The following is a 17,625-nucleotide window of genomic DNA, read 5'->3' as shown; positions in this document are numbered from 1 at the left end:
AGTTATCTTATGTGTGCCACATTTTAATTATTCCTATGAGTCTGTAAGAGTAAATCAGTCTCCACATCTAGAAAATTAAAACACACACACACACACACACACACACACACACACACACACGCACACACGCACCCCTACCTAATTCCTTTGATAATTACTCCAAGGATGATTCCAGTTCTTGAAACTGTTAAATAGTGCTGTCTACACCTACATCACTGTATTAAGCTAAATATCTTTCCAGTGTTTTAATAGTTCTGAGGGATGAAGGTTAGGAGGGAAAAAATGGACAAGTTGATAAATTATTTTGGGTTCCCAGGCAGTTACCTAAAGTTTATGTATGACTGCTGAACTTTTTCTCAGTGGAACTCAAATGTGTCAAATTTCCATTTAAAAATTTAAACATGACATTTTTACCATATTGGGAAGGAAAATCACTTACAAATACTGCCTCCTGCTTTAGAGAGTGCCATTTGAGCCATTGCACTTTTCTTGCAAAATCTATAAATGTTTTATGATGTCCTAACCCAGCCGCAATAATTTATTTGAGGTTCTTTTTGTTCCTTAGTGTCCATACCACATACTTTCTGTTTGCTTTTAAAGTTGTCCTCCTTGTACCTTTCTACTAAATTAATTGTTGACATTGTCTGGTAATATAGTCTTTACTTTCTCATGTGAGCAGGGAATCCCTAATGTATAAGCAAATAAATCTCATAGCCTTTAAAGAAAATTCACCAGTATTTTCCCCTGCTAAAGTGTTAGCATATGTTCTTTTTTTATGGGTCAAGATGGAAATGTGAATCAAATAAAAAAATACTTTCTTCCAAATATATTCATATATTTAGCAAAACTCATGTAGTACAAGGGCTCCCCTACCGTGACTGTCTCGTAGCATTGCCTAGTTCCGGCAAACCTAAACTGTTCATGCTGGAAGAAATAAGCACTTTGGTTTTTTGCTTTTAATATATTGATTTAGTTTTTCATAATAAATGGTTCACGTGTGAAAGTTTTAAAATACAGCAATGCTAAAGGAAAGCAAGCCAACTCTAATCTTTCCACTCAGAATGAAATAATGTTAATATTTGTCCTAAGTCAAGTTGGTGTTTCACATGGCTGTAAACATACTATATGTAATTTACATCTTATGTTTGGTTTTTACTTATATACACAATATTTTCCCATATTACAAAACTTTGCTGATCTCCTTAATGGCTATGCATATTGCTGTGATTTTAGCACCCATCGTTTCCTTAATCTTTTTTACTAGTTAACAATATTTGAGATAAAACATTTAAAGACATAAATTAACTCTAGACAAAACAAGTTTTGAATGTTCTATTTATAACCTGGATACTTAGATATTTTACTTATATAAAATAAGAAAATCCGATATGCTTACATATTTTCCTTTCATTAAAATTATCATTTTACAAAGCCAATAAATTGTATTTTAAAATGACCATTTAAATTGCATAATTAACATTATTTTAACAAGGTTACCTGAGTAAGAGTTTCCTTTTTAAAAGGAAGTTAACATTTTAAATGAATTAGTTCAGAAAGAAAGCATGCATTATGCATGTCCTCACTCATAAATGGGAGTTGAACAATGAGAACACATGGACACAGGAAGGGAAACATCACACACCAGGAATTGTTGGGGGTGGGGGTTAGGGGAAGGATAGCATTAGGAGAAATACCTATTGTAGATGACAGGGTGATGGATGAAGCAAGCCACCACGGCACATATATATCTATGTAACCTGAATGTTCTGCATATGTACCCCAGAACTTAAAGTACAATACATATGTATACACATACACACACACACACACACACACACATATAATAAATTTAATAAAATAAGGAAAACAGGAAAAAATACATTATGTACTTACCAATCTTTCACTCATTTTGGAAATTGAATAGTGACTTCAATAGATTCAAGTATTAGCCATTTTTGCATGAATTCACTTGTTTGAACTTATTTTTAATTTTACTGGCAAACCAATAATCCTTACATACTGTGGAAAATATTTCAGCATTTGTGACCTCATTTGTGTCATACCAAAGTCCATGACCTTTGCATCATTATCAGTAAGTCTGTATCATGGCAAGGACCACTTTTGTGATGCTTTTCAGTTTAACTCTAGAACCTAGGAGGATGCCGCCACATAGCAGTCAGTTCATACATGCACATTAAAATCATGACTTTTTTTTCTCTGCTAATATTTTCAAAGACTTTAACTCCTTAAAGAATCGGGAGCATTGGAATGGAGAAATCATATCAGGACCATAGTGTTCTATAGAGGCCTGGGTAGTGGAAATACAGACAACTTAGAAATGAAGTATTATTATTTTAAATTACTTGTGAATGCATGTTAAATATAGATTACAGTAGTTATTCAAATCATTACCATCTTGCTGGATGATAATTGGTGGCACACACCTGTAGTTCTAGCTACTTAGGAGGCTAAAGTGGGAAGACTGCTTGATCCCAGGAAATTGAGGCTGCACTGAGCTAAGATCATGCCAGGGCACTCCAGCTTAAGTGACAGAGTAAAACCCTATCTCAAATAAATGAATGAATGAATGAATGCCATATTAAGGCCAGAGTTACTGAAATTATGAGTTGACCTTTTCTGTTTGGTTTCAGTATACAAAGCATATATTTATCTAAAAGTAATGCTTTCCAGTGTAATCCATAAATCTGTCCCATTTTTTTTGTACCCTGATTATGAGGCTATCTTGAGTATTCAAAGCCTCTTTTGTGTCTCAGGTATAACATACAGAATTTTGGGTATTGAAACAGTTTTAGCATCTTTGTGTCTGTAGAATGTATCCATCCAGATGTAAGTCACTTTACTTAACTTGTAAGGAACATATAAGATAATTTTATGTAGTTGAATCAAAACAAATATATCTAATTCATTAATAGATGCTAGAGAACCTGATGATGGATTTAGAGATAGGGATTTAGAGGTAAACTGAATGCTTATCAGCTAAGCCACTTGTTAGCTGTGTGACCTTAGACAGGTTGTTTGATCCTTCTAAAACTTAGATTCCTCAGCTGAAAAAAAAAGGGGGGGAATTATAGTGCTATTTCATTGTTATGATAATTAAATGAAGTAATAAAATCATATAGCACAGTATTGGGAATAAATTTTAAAAAAGGTAAATGTTTGCCATTTATATTCCATTCAAGAGGTTGTCTACTTTTGCATAGTATGAAAGCAATTTAATAAAATGAGAGTAAGTAGAAATTTTTAATTCCTGTGTGTAGAACAATCCTTATTTGCTACCTAATTTAATAAATATAAAGTAATCTAAAAATCTTTATTGCTTGTTCATAACTGTCTTTGTACCCCCAGGTTTCACCTGTGCACACGATGGTGAGAGTGAGGCTGAATTAATACCTGACAACTTTGAAGAAAAACCAGAGAGGGAAAAGAAGCATACCAACTTTACTTTGTGCAACGTATGTAACATTCAGCTGAATTCAGCCGCTCAAGCTCAAATCCACTACAATGGCAAATCACATCAAAAGAGATTGAAACAACTCAGCAACGGGATGCTGAAAAATGACAATGGTAAGCTTTTCTAAAAGTATTTTCTCTATTTTACATCATCAACTTAAGTTATTTATGTACCTGCAGATGTGATGATAAAAGAATGAACTAAATTATTTTAAACCAGGAAAAATCTTACATAAAAGCTTTATCGGCAGAGTACTTTAAAATACATCATTTCTCTTTGAGAGAGAAGGAGAAATTTTATTTGTCATATATACTTAATTGTATTAGGGTTGTGACCTGCAGAAAAATTTACTATAATTTGAAAAAGTTGATTTTAGAGTTTCTTAATGTATTCCTTTAATGTGTGTTTTCAGACAGTGTGTTTTTGTATTTTATTTTTTATTTCCTGCAGGTATAGGGGATTCTGTTGGTTAGTAACACTGCAACTGATTTGAAGTAATGCATATATTTTCAAATATGTGGTTTAGTCAATAAATGATGATCTATTAGTATAGACTTTTAAGTTTCCTTGAGAAAATATATGGTTTATTTAATAACTTTAGACTGCTTCTTAAAGGTATGTATTGAATTTATGAGTGAACAGATTTTTCAAATTGCACAGAAATGTCTTTGGGAACAAATGGAAGATTATTAGAAAATAACAAATGGAAGATTATTAGAAAAATATAGAGACATGGAGAGAGAAATGTGGACCCGTAGAAAGGAGACTTTAGAGTGCTAACTCACAGCAACTTGAGTTATATTATATTCTGATCGGATGTTTCATGTTTGATAAATAAAATATAATTTATCTAAATTATACTGACATCTAAAAGTTAGAATGAATTTCAATCTCTTCTTATATTTAATGTCATAAAGATTTTTAATATAATTTTGTAATTTGCTTGGAAGTGACCAAATAATGAGAAGAAAAAGAAAAGTGCATTCTTAACGTAGAAATTGTTTCTACCTTGCTTTATGTGTTTTATATTTATGTGATTTTAGAACAAATGAACTGTTGTATTCTATTGGAAAGAATTTTATATTTTTTCAAATGTATGGCATTTAGTTAATTATAGATGTTGTTTGTTAAAGAGACATAAGAAACAAAAATTGTGGTAAGAAAGTAACTGAGAACTATTAAATGCTATAGGTATAAGGTAAACCTAGTGACACAGGACTTTTCTTGATCACTTTTGGCAGCCAGAAACACCTGGCCAGCAATGCCCTTGCTCTGCCTTGGCTGGCGGCTTTAGGGCTGGCTTGGCCCCGCTGCTATTTCTGTTATGTGGACTGGCTGCCCTCTGCTGGTATAGAACAGAGAGCCGCAATGTTACATCCTTCTCTACACCCATGTTAAGTCACGTGTCTAAGAATGAGGATATACTGACAATTGAAGAGTGAGAAGGGCATAGAATAATTTTACTGAGCAGTGGAACAGGTCTCAGTGGAGAGGGGATGAGTGGGTGGTCCACCACCTCCACAGTTGGGTAGTTTCTCCCGCAGTGTGGCTGACTCTGGGCTTTTATGGGCTCAGAATAGGAGAGTACATGCTGAATTATTTGTGAGTGTGCAAGAAAGCCTACAGCAAAAGTATCACTCTAAGGTGGGCATGGCATTGTAGCACACCAGTAAGAAAGGGGTTGGTATATGTAAAACAGGTGAAGGGTAGGGATCAGTCAGAGGAAAGCACACCAAATGGGAAGACATATTCTCATTCCGTGGATTCGACTTGTAGCTTGGCTTTCAGGCCTTAAACTGTCTGGCTTGAGGGCGAGGTTTCACTGGGGGCTGCCTCTATCTGCCTGGGCATTTGTCTGCCTCCTGCTGCTATCACTAGCAAGGTAAGTCATGATTTTAAAATGCATATTTCACAGTCTCTACTTAGATGTCTTAAGAAAAATCTATTCCTTATTGTTAACTTCAAGTACAGCATGATTCAATTCTGAATTGTCTTCTCTAATTCTGTATTGGTCATGATAGTGTAAGCTTTGGTGTTTTACTTCGCCTATCTTGATAGTCACAGACCTCATTTGGAGAAGTGGTAAACAATACTGTAGAACAAAACTAGAACAAAAGGTATGTCTGGTTTAGAAACCCAAATCAGAGTTAGTCCCAGGCATAATTTAGAATGGCCAAAGATTTTTCAAACCAAAATACTAGGAATGAGGTTACTCAAGTTAAATAGTTTTAAACAGTCGTATCAGTGCACTTGGAGGTTAGCCCTTTATGAAAGGCTTTATGTACATTTCATGATTCAGAGTTTCCTCATAACCAACTAAAGTGATCTTGTCATATTCCTTTTATAGATGTGGACATTGAGGAGAACATCACTTGATACTATGCTAAAGGTCACACAACTATTAAATGGTCAAACTTGCAATCAAACCCTGGTCTTACTCACTTAATTACCTGTATTTCTAAATGCTACTGTTTTCCAAAATGAATATTCTGTAAGAACTATGCCTTTCTTCATTCAAACAGAGAAGTCATTTAGGTGAACACTAAAAAATTAAAATTTTAATATATTTCTCAAATTCTTTGATTAATATAGTACTCAACAAATATTCATTGCTGGATTTCCTATTCAGATTTTTTCCCAAGACATTTTAAGTATCATCATGTTAGTAAGAACACTTTTAGTGAGCTGTCATTACTAATATTACTAACATGATGACACAGCATGAAAAACAACCATGATTACTGGGAACACTTGGTCATCTTAGGTCATGTCAGTTTGGCCTGAAATTATACTTCAGAGGAAGGTGGACATGTGGATGAGAAAAGTCAGGAATGACAGGGTCAATGCCAAGTCTTGGGAACTAACTTGGCCCAATTAAGAATTAGGGGAGATCCTGGAGCCAAAAGTGTCGATCACATTCTCTAAGAAGGTATAATGAATTTGGTCTTAATCTTGGCTGCATCTATTTTCAAGGATATCTGATCTGGTGTATGAATGTAAGAGCAGGGATCAGTTGAGAGTGATGATACTTGAAGTAAGTAGGACAGAAAATTCTGTAGTAATCCTTAGTACTTAAGTTTCTATGGACCCTGGCCTGTGGGATTGGGTTGTGTTAAGGCAAGAGTTGCCAAGAATTCAGTATGGTTCAAATTCAGTGAAGCTTAGTGCTGGGGCCTCTTACTAAGAAAAGACCAATAATGTATGTGGGAAACTAGATGGAAATCATGGCGTAAAGATTGAATCAACTTCTTAAGGGGTAGGAGAAATGCTATATTGCTGTACTGGATCTCAGAGTTAGGAAAGCAAACCTAATCCATTTCAAACCCTAGCATTTGGTAGGATAAGAGTTCTTAAATACTACCAAGTACCATCAGAGGGTATTTGAAAGTGGAAATACACATAAAAGTATTTTCCTAGATGATTTTGCTGAGTATTTTTTGCCTTATCCAGCCTCCTGTCAGGCCACACATTACTTTGCAACTGATCAGCTCCCATAAGGTTCCTAGCATAGTAAACTGTCACCTTTCCACAGCCATCAGACCAGTGCTTGACATAGACCAGACTACTCTGCTTCTTTTTTTAATGGACTATTTTTAAAGAAGTTTTGTGTTCACAGCAAAACTGAGTGGAAAGTAGATTTCCCATATATCCCCTCCCTCTTTCACACACAGCCTTCCCCACTATCAATGCCATCATGACAGTGACACATTTATTACATTGATGAACCTACATGAACACATCACTATCACCCAAAGTCTATAGTTTACATTAGTGTTTACCACTGGTGGTGTACATTCTATGGCTTACAAAATGTGTAATGGCATTTATTCAATATCACAATAACATATAGAATACTTTTGCTGCCCTAAAAGTCCTCTGTGCTCTGCTTGTTCATCCATGTAACCATTGATCTTTCTATGGTCCCCATAGTTTTGACTTTTTCAGAATGTTATAAAATTTGAATCACACAGTATGTAGCCTTTTTATATTGGCTACTTTCACTTAGTAATATGCATGTAACTTTTCTCTGTGTCTTTTTATGGCTTGATGGCCCATTTCTTTTTAGAACTGAACTACCCTGCTTTTAAATAAAAATTATCCTGACCCTTTATTTCCCATAACTGCCACATGAGATCCTATGGTTATATCATACTTTTCTGAAGGTATATCAGGGTAAAGAATGGGTGTTGTAATTAAAGGGTTATACAACAGAGGGAAAGTAATTTATCCACTTGGGGTGACCTTTGGTCAGGAAGACACACTATAAGTGGTTTCACTCTCAAAAAAAAATTCCCTTTGGGTACATTGTAAGTGATAACCTAGCCCTCTGTCCCTTTGTCTTTCTCAACTCCCTTTTAAAAGCACTCCTTTTTTATTACCTCTGTAGTGTGTAAAAGGAAGTCCTCATCTGTAACTATAGGTAGGCCTAATTATAGGCCATACATTTCACAAATGAATTGGTGCTTTACTTTAATATAGAAATATAGCAGTTGTTTTACCTATCCCTCATATCCCCACTATGAAAATAGCCTTTTTCAGGCTTGATGGTAAAAAGAAATGAGCCCAGATACAAGCCTTACACAGTTATCAATGGTCATTTGTTTATCTACACAGAGACCAAGCTAAAAATGTTGATATGTACAAATAATAGATCCTGTAAATTCTGAGTAAACACATCATCATTTTTAGGTTATTTAGAGAAAGATATGGGAGTTGTTTGAGTCTTCTTCTTAAATATGCACAATTACAAAATGATTGCTTTGAACTTCCATCTTCAAAAAATTTTCATGACAGTTTAGATTTCAAATGGAAAATAAGTATGTCAAGAAAGGAATATAACAATAGAGATTTTTACCTAAATTCATTCAACCTTGAACTTTTAAAAAATTTTTAAGTATGCAAATAAAATAATATAAATTAATTTTTAGCAGTTATTTAAGGATTGTCTAAATAAATAAAATATCATTATTTGATGTTTTAATATTGTAATTATATGCCTTGAGGCATATTCGATTATATACTACAAAAAACATGAACAAGAGAGAGCATTATATCTAAAATGTTTTTCACATTTCTGAGGAAAATATGGCGTTTTACATGTCATCTCACTTATTAAGGAAAATGATCTTCTGAAGATCAAAGTGAAAAGCTATCTGAAGTATATAAATTAATTAGGAGGCTAATGTTCCTACAGTTAAGACTACAGTTTCTGACAGTGACGCACATTTTACAGAAATAAAGTTATATAGAATGCATGTACACCACCTGAATTCATGCTGTGCTGGAATTGATTCATGAATCTATGTGATTCAGGAATCTTCAAGCTCAGTGGGGAATGTTACCTGCTAAATTCCCCTCCAAGCATTGCTTTTAGCTTATGGGAACTACCTCCTCTGAACTTGTTTCTTCTCTTAGGGCAGCCTGCATCCAATGGTTAGTCAATGCTGAGGCACAAAGTCCCAGCTCCTTGCCCCAAAAGTGGGTGGACATCTCTGAAAGTCCAATCCAGCTTCAGTTTTGCTAATGTCTCTGTTTCAATTCTATCACAGTCTAATCTCACTCTCTACTCTGTCCTGCTGTTCTTTTTTTTTTTTTTTTGAGATGGAGTTTTACTCTTGTTACCCAGGCAATGGCGCTATCTTGGCTCACCGCAACCTCTGCCACCTGGGTTCAGGCAATTCTCCTGCCTCAGCCTCCTGAATAGCTGGGATTACAGGCATGCGCCACCATGCCCAGCTAATTTTTTTTTGTATTTTTAGTAGAGATGTGGTTTCACCATGTTGACCAGGATGGTCTCGAACTGTTGACCTCGTGATCCACTCGCCTCAGCCTCCCAAAGTGCTGGGATTACAGGCGTGAGCCACTGCCCCTGGCCCTGTCCTGCTGTTCTTGTGCCTCAGAGGTATAGATCTCTAGTCCATCAGTTGTACACAAAATCATCTTAGAGTCTGCTTCTTGGAAATCCAAATAAGACACCACCAATGTTTTAAAAGTTGGTAAGGAGAGTTTTCCTCCTCTTCTGAAGGTTCAGCTCTAAGTCTGTTTACATGAATTGACAATAGAGAGATTAACAGATAAAAAAGGCATACAAATTTATTAACATGGGAGCCATACAAAATATGAGACTCAAAGGAGAGGCTAGGTGATTGCAGTTTATACATTATCCTGAGGTTATAGAAAGGATGGCTGCTTTCTGGGTAGTGCAAGGGAGGTGGAGTCCCACATAACAGGAGAGTGAGAAAAGGGAGGCATGGCAGCAGAGCTGTCTTACTGTGGCATAAAAAATCTCTCAGGTAAACTCAGAGCTGCCCTCAGAAAGTATAGATGGTGGCCTGTGGTAAAAATGTATCTGTTAGAGTTTCAAACTGGTCTGGCTTTCAGTCTCTTTGTTCCTCTGAGTTAATCTTAGTTTGGAATAAGGTAGAGAAGGGGAGCCTCAGAGAAAACCTGTTTGCATCTGTTTTTTACTAATGTAGATTTTCTATACAGATGTAATTCCTTCTCACACACACACACACAAAAACAGCTTTTCACAGCTGTTCATGTAGTCTGTAGCCCCTCTCAATAGCATCTCAGAATATGCCAAAGAAGTATATTTTGGGGTAAAATATTCTGGTTTCCTTCAAAGTCTCAATAAGAAATATGCACAATGTATTTTACTGTGCAAATGCAACAAAAATGTAATATTTCCCTAACTCTTATTTTCCATCTGATATCAGTGAGTTAAGATTGGCATCAAAAATGCAAAAGAAATGAAAAGGGAGCAAATATTAACTGTTCCAAGTACTTCATATGCATCATTTATTGAATCCCAATCAACAATCTTACCAAGTCTTATTACGTCTATTTTAAAAATAAGACAACCAAGGATTAAAGAACGTTAACAGACTTAGCAGTACAGCTGTTTGAGTTTTGAACCACCCAGGTCTACATTATTGGCAACTCATTAATCTCCCCAGCAAACTTATATTCTACTGTCAACAAAATTATATCATACATTTGGGTATTTTCTTATGTTACTGAGTTTATGTCATTTTTAAATCACTTATTCCCACAAAGCTGATGTTTTCCTTAAATTTTCATCAACTCTAACTGCTGAAAATATTTTGTGCAGAATAGTCACGTAAATAGATCATTTTATAATTTATCACTATATATTCTCTGTCGTGCCAGAAATGTATCTTTTTACATAAGCATACTTTTTGAAGATGTGGTGAATAAAGAAGTGGCAGAAGGGAATTCTGTATTAGAAGTTGACTAAATGTATTGACCTGGCCATATTCAAGATTTCATGATTCACCCTCTCATAAATATCATAGATCTAGGAAATTACAATACAGACTGCATGACTAAGTTCCCCTTTTAAAAAGGCCTTTGATTTTATATTCATGATGCAATTGAGCTTTACAAATAAAGATTATTTTTCTGCTGATAGAAATAATATGGTTTCATGTGTACTGCATACAAATGTATAAAAGTAAATTAAAAATAACCAACAATTCTCCCAAGATATATACTTCTAAATTTTTGTCACAAGTCATCAGGAATGCAAGCAAGTATGAATAAAAAATATTGTTTGTACAATTTTATAAGCATTATAACAATGTTTATATATCACTATCTTTTATGATATATATTTTTTAATTACCATAGGAAATTAGTAGTGGAGTTGAGATTTCTAGGTAAGCATTGAGATTTTACTCATATTTTCCATTTTGTTTTCCAACTATGTGATATATTCTATAATGGAAAAGCTTTAACATAATGAGGGATAGAATGAAAAATTAAAGTATTATAAGGGATTTTGTCTAAGAATAGAAAATAGAACATTAGATTTAAAATGGTTCTTTGATTCATAAGAGCATTTTGAACTACATATTACAAGGAACATAACTTTTAGGATTTTTAAAGCTTCTATGGCCAACTAATGTAATTCAATTTCATGTGCTCAACATAGTTTAGGCTGTCGTTAATGCTTCTTGAAGGATTGAGCAACAAGTTGACCTATTGTGGCGGCTTTATTTTATTCACACTGTCTTTGTCATATTTGGGTTATTTTTATTAAGACTGGTTTTCTATTTTTATTGGGCTGAAACTGCTATCAAATAATTCCGTTTTATCTACCAGGATTCTAGAGTCTTCTGGTGCTCATTGTTTTGTAGCACATAAATCCAGCCTATTGCTGCCCTAATCTCTGCTGCTAGCATTACATTTTCTTTCATTTAACGGAAAAGCTAAATAAAATTTCAGTTTCTGGTTCTTACTGATCTGTTCTCTTTTTTTCTTTCCATTGATTGCCTCAGAAGATGTTTAAAGTATCAGTAGATTTTCAATTTAAAATATTTTCTTCTCTTGCAACATTGGTAGTTAATGAAAATAAAAGAGCTTTAGACTTTTATCATACTTCAGGCCTTGATTTTATGTATAAATTTATCATTTATATATACATTTGTCTCACCTTTGGTCTCCAAGGACTATTTGTGCTTTTCTTGACTGTCAGTAGACAAATTAGAACTTGCTAGTACATTTTTCTCTTCACGATGATCTCATTGGCATTATTTTATTGAATAATGGTAACTTTTTTCTTAACGATACCGTATCTACATTAGTATATGTGTTAGCCCATTTTCATACTGCTATACAGAACTGCCAGAGACTGGGTAATTTATAAACCCAAAAGTTTTGACTCACAGTTCCACATGGCTGGGGAGGCCTCAGGAAGCTTACAGTCATGGTGGAAGACAAAGGGGAAGCAAGGCACCTTCTTCACAGGGGCAGGAAGGAGAATGAATGCAGGAGGAGATACCAAACACTTTTAAAGCCATTAGATCTTGTGAGAACTACTATCCTGAGAACAACATGGGGAATACTACCCCCATTATTCAATTATCTCCACCTGGTCTCTCCCTTGACACTTGGGGATTGTAAAGATTATGGGGTTTACAATTCAACATGAGATTTTGGGTGGGTACACAACCAAACCGTATCAGTATACGACATATTGAAATGTGGCACTTTCCTCATACTTTTCTCTTACTGACCATTTCCTTACTGACCAAGTTCAGCGAAGGGGAGGCCATAAAAAATGCTGATATCAAATTGCTCAAAAATTTATAATGAGACACGTTGTATTCTTGTTTGACTGAACTAAATTTTTTTTTTATCATTGAAGGATAAAAATTTCTAAGCAAGTAATTTCACTGTGTTCAAATTTGGAGTAGGTTTTTGGCTTTTGTTACCAGTTTCTTTCTCCCTAAAGAAAAAGCATGTCAGTCATTTTAAAAGAAGATAATGTTCCAGCCACTGGCTATTTGCTTTACCTGGACTTAATCTGAATTCCATCGAAGGAGTCCATCTTTTGCAACACAGAGATTTCTTTAGGCATTCTGTGTCCCTAAGAAACGCTGTGTACTAGGACACAGTTTTACAATCTGAGTCTGGTAAGGTTTTATGATTTGAGTCTGATATTCCAGACTGACTCCTGGGTGGAGACCATCCAATAGTTTACTCTGCCCAAGGTGAAGTGTATTCTAGTTTGTCATAACCATTGTTTTGAAGACAAGATGAAATGAAAATTAAGGGAAGCCATAAGAGAAAAAATATTAGATTATATTTATAAAATTTAGCTTGGAAATTTAATCTATTTGAGATAGAAGAGATTTTCATTTGTGCTTCTCTGCATGTCTATGTGTTGGAGTGAGTATGGCTAGGGAAGCTTGAAAACCTGAAGGTATTTAAGGTATTGATTTTACCAGTAGCTTACAGCACTGGTAGTATGAAATGGGAGTTCAGAATAATTTTTTTTATGTCTAAACTTCACATCTGTTTAGTACACATAGAACTACCTCTTGTTTCTTCATCTTTTATCTCTTTCAGTTACTAATTACGTCCAATGACAACATCTTCCGGTCCCTGTGTTTCCTATCTATAATCTTAGGAAAATAATCACTCCTCTACTTTTCCAGATTGGACAGTATAAGCTTTTAAACTTTTGTTTTCCTTCCTTTATAATCCCCTAGAAGTAATTTGCCCAAGGTAACAGAGCTAGTAGTAATAAAGGTGAGATTCCTGTATGTATAATTTTTTTTCCCTGACTTATGCCCTTAACAATTTAGTTTGCATTTGGAGACCCACCCTTTGGAAACTGGCTTCTAGCTTCTATAGGCCCACAGCAGGTCTGGCACTCTTCCTTTTAACCACCACCTTTTTTATTTGTTTCTCAAAAGCACTAAGCTATGGCATGAATGTGTGTGTGTGTGTGTGTGTGTGTGTGTGTGTGTGTGTGTGTGTAAGCACAGATTCTGTTCATTAAATAGATGGCTTAAATATTAATTTTGAGTTTTTAAAGGGGAGATCAGAAAGTAATTTTCAAAAATAGCCACCAAAATATGTGTCTTCTCTTCTCTTTCCTTCTTCCAAAATTGCAGTGGTATTTTGTAAGAAACTTGAAAATAAAAGCAAACAGATCTATATCAGCGCTGTGAACTTGTTAAGAATAAAATAGTGAGGGATTTCTGGAAGAATAAGGGAAATGGGATAAAAATGAGATAAAACACTGGACCTAAACACAAGTAAGAAAACCTATAAAGTTAGAGAAAAGGGGCCCATAACAGGTTTCCAACAGGACTTCAGAATATCTCTAAGATTACTCTGAAGTAGCCTTAAAGTTGGTGTGCATTGTTTAATGGAAATTCTAATGAATTTACTTATACTAGTATGCAGTTAGAAGTTGAGATATAACTCACCTGCCCAGCCTAATAGTGAAAAGTAAAAAACCCATGAATCTGGGGGTTATAAGAAAAGGTGACAGAAAGTGAGTGTCTTGATGAGGTCAAGGATAAGAGAGGGTAGAGGGAGCAGACACATTTGCTATGAGTTGCTGGCTTTGTAACATGTGCTGTAATTTCCTCTTTTATGTCACCTCTGGAATCACCTGCAAAGTTGACTTTGCTACTCACTCATCACAAAATATGTGCGATTAGAATTCTTCCCAGGGAAATTTTGTACAGGACATCTAGACTCTATTTCAGTTAAAGTTGACACTACGTATGAAGGTACAAAGATAAAAGCTGGACTACATATGTATTACCTGTTTACAACTACTTGTATCAGGTACAGTGTTGAAATCAAATATATGAACAAGTCGTATTTGCTACTCATTTCCCATTTTCAAACCTTGAAAGGAGTGAAAGTGTGTACCTGAATTTCAGTACAATAATTTACGTGAGAGAAAATGTGATTTTAATTCAAGATTTTATTTCAGTGACTCAGTAGAAGTATAAAGTTAGAGAATATGTGAACTAATCAGTTCATAAGAGGTTATAAAAAGCTGTGGTTTCAAATGGAGAGTAATGAAAGAAGAATTAGTACAAGAATATTTAATTTCCTTAACAAATATTTAATAAATACTTCCTGTATGCAATAATAATTCTGACATAGATCTTATTCCCACTGCTAGAATAGCTACATCTAAGGGTGTTAAAAATTAAAAAAAAAAAGAAGAAAAGGGGAAACAACTGTAGAATTTCATTCCTGTCTTGTAAGAGGAAGACAAAGGGTCTGCTAAGCAGATAATAAAGGTATCAAAAATATAAATGATGAGCAACATTTGTCATGCATTTATACTGTTCTAGGTTTTATTCTAATAATTATATGTGTGTAATTAATGTGATTTTCATATTTTATGATTTAGATATAGTTATTAGTATCCATTATGTAGACCATAAATGGACACAAAGGAAAGTAAAGAAATTTGCCAAAGGCCACATAGCTGGAGAGATGTGAGGCCAGTCCCTGAGTCTGGCAGGCTGGTTCAGAGTCCACACTTATGTTCATGACGTTACAACATCTGTCAGGCCTGGAGAATACCTTAGATTGTCCTTGATTCAGAAGCCCAAGGAGGAGACAGCTTCAAAAAAAAAAAAAAAAAAAAAGAGGTGGCAGTTGTCTACTGTGTGCTAAAGAGTTTTTTTCAGAGAGGTTAAAATAGGCAACCTCTGTGGGAGATCTGGAAATTGTAAAATGACAGATTATTTTTGAGAAGTTATTTCAATGAAGTGGGCAAAGAAAAATCCGATTTTGAGAAATAGAAGGTTTCTCTGACTTTTAGTCTTTAAAATCCCAGATTCAGAATCACCCTGGGTACTTCGTGAAAAATCCAGATTCCCTGACATGCATTCGGTCTTTAAATGGGAATCTCCAGTAACAGTTAGAAAAGGAGAAAGTCAATAAGGGAAGAGGAATGAGATGGCCACGGCTCAATTTACATACCTCAGTTGGCAAGGAAAATTCGGCATAGAGGCATTTTCATGACTGTTTGTATTCTAACATGCACTAGGGGAAGACTAATTGCCAGCCCAAGAGACTCATCAGTGCGATTCCTCCTTGTTATATTTTCAGCGATGTTTTAGGGACTGTCGTTGATCTACCAGTCATGAAAGCAAGTAGCTGTCTCCCTCTAAACCTAGCTCTGGTTGTTGTGAATCAGCCCTAAGCATTGCAGGTAATTTGAAGAGCATATTAATCCATCTGTGCAGGAGCAGGGGGGCTGTGTACACCACAGTTTTCATCTGATCTGGCTCTTTTGCTTGGCATTCTGACCATCAAGTTTTAGAACGTTTTTATAAAAGAGTGTCCAAGTGTGTATGTTTTATTCCAAAGTACTTCCTTTCAGCGTTATTTTATGTGTTTTTCTTGTTTCTTGTTACACCTTCACTTGAGAATGGTGTCTTTATATGGTGGTAATTTTTTTTCTAAAAGTAACTTTACATTTTTAACCTAATAAATATGCATTGCATAAGTCTCAGAGAATATGTTAATGTCAAATCTTCTATGATGTCTCCTTTATTGTTTTCCTGTACCAGTCACATACGTGTTAGGGTCCCTACTCTAAGATGTCATATATGAGAGAGTTATTGGGACAAGATGTCTTTCATATTTTTCTTTTCATCCTCCATCTAAAATTCAAAGTCCTTGATAAACTGCTTTTTACCCTAAGGTATCTGAATACTACTTTGAATACTATTAACTTTCCTTCTGTGTAATTTACCTGTTATTAACTGTAAATGGGACCCAAATTAAAAACTTTCAACAACAAACTCTATTATCCTTACTTTATTTCACCACAAATTGAGAAGTGACTGCTCTCCCATCGTTTGTTAATGAAGACAATATAAGGTTTTTGAGAATCATACGTAGTTCTACCATGATCCAATTTTTTATCAAAGAAAAATCACAATTTTATAAAAGTAGGTACACGTTCTCTGAATAATTGGACTATTTTAACAGGAGTTCATACATTTAAGGTAATTAATCAGAAAAGTGTCAGAATAAGCTAACAGAAGTTATGGGTGCCCCAGTAGATAGGACTTCATGATGATAATCCTGGCAGGCTCATTTTATTTACTAGTCAAGGACCCCTTTTGCCTAATCACTTACAAAAGTGTCCTCCTGTTTTTATTTTTTTTATTTTTTTATTTTTATTTAATTTTTTTTAAATTTTTTATTGGATTTTAGGTTTTGGGGTACATGAGCAGAGCATGCAAGACAGTTGCGTAGGAACACACATGGCAGTGTGCTTTTCTTTCCTTCTCCCCTTCACCCACATTTGGCATTTCTCCCCAGGCTATCCCTCCCCATCTCCCCCTCCCACTGGCCCTCCCCTTTTCCCCCCAATAGACCCCAGTGTTTAGTACTCCCCTTTCTGTGTCCATGTGTTCTCATTTTTCATCACCCACCTATGAGTGAGAATATGCGGTGTTTCATTTTCTGTTCTTGTGTCAGTTTGCTGAGGATGACGTTCTCCAGATTCATCCACGTCCCTACAAACGACACAAACTCATCATTTCTGATTGCTGCATAATATTCCATGGTGTATATGTGCCACATTTTTCCAATCCAGTCTATTATGAATGGGCATTTGGGTTGATTCCAGGTCTTTGCTATTGTAAACAGTGCTGCAATGAACATTCGTGTACATGTGTCCTTGTAGTAGAACGATTTATAGTCTTTTGGATATATACCCAGTAATGGGATTGCTGGGTCAAATGGAATTTCTATTTCTAAGGCCTTGAGGAATCGCCACACTGTCTTCCACAATGGTTGAACTAATTTACACTCCCACCAACAGTGTAAAAGTGTTCCTTTTTCTCCAC

The 17,625-nt window shown here is 35.1% G+C and overlaps 1 protein-coding gene across 3 annotated transcripts in view; it reads left to right on the top strand.

Moving 5' to 3' along the window:
- The window catches only part of ZNF385D (zinc finger protein 385D), a 940,329-nt gene that overhangs the window by 199,876 nt on the left and 722,828 nt on the right, over positions 1-17,625 (top strand). For all 3 annotated transcript variants that reach the window (XM_078354399.1, XM_078354398.1, XM_008983901.4), the window contains exon 2: positions 3,367-3,585. In XM_078354399.1, coding sequence (XP_078210525.1) covers positions 3,367-3,585 — 219 coding nt within the window. The remainder of the gene's footprint in view (positions 1-3,366; positions 3,586-17,625) is intronic.

This window comes from Callithrix jacchus, chromosome 17 (assembly GCF_049354715.1).
Source record: "Callithrix jacchus isolate 240 chromosome 17, calJac240_pri, whole genome shotgun sequence".
In the NCBI taxonomy this organism is placed as follows: domain Eukaryota; kingdom Metazoa; phylum Chordata; class Mammalia; order Primates; family Cebidae; genus Callithrix; species Callithrix jacchus.
The sequence above is the reverse complement of the archived record's forward strand: the minus strand, read 5'-3'. Positions and strand labels throughout refer to the sequence as shown.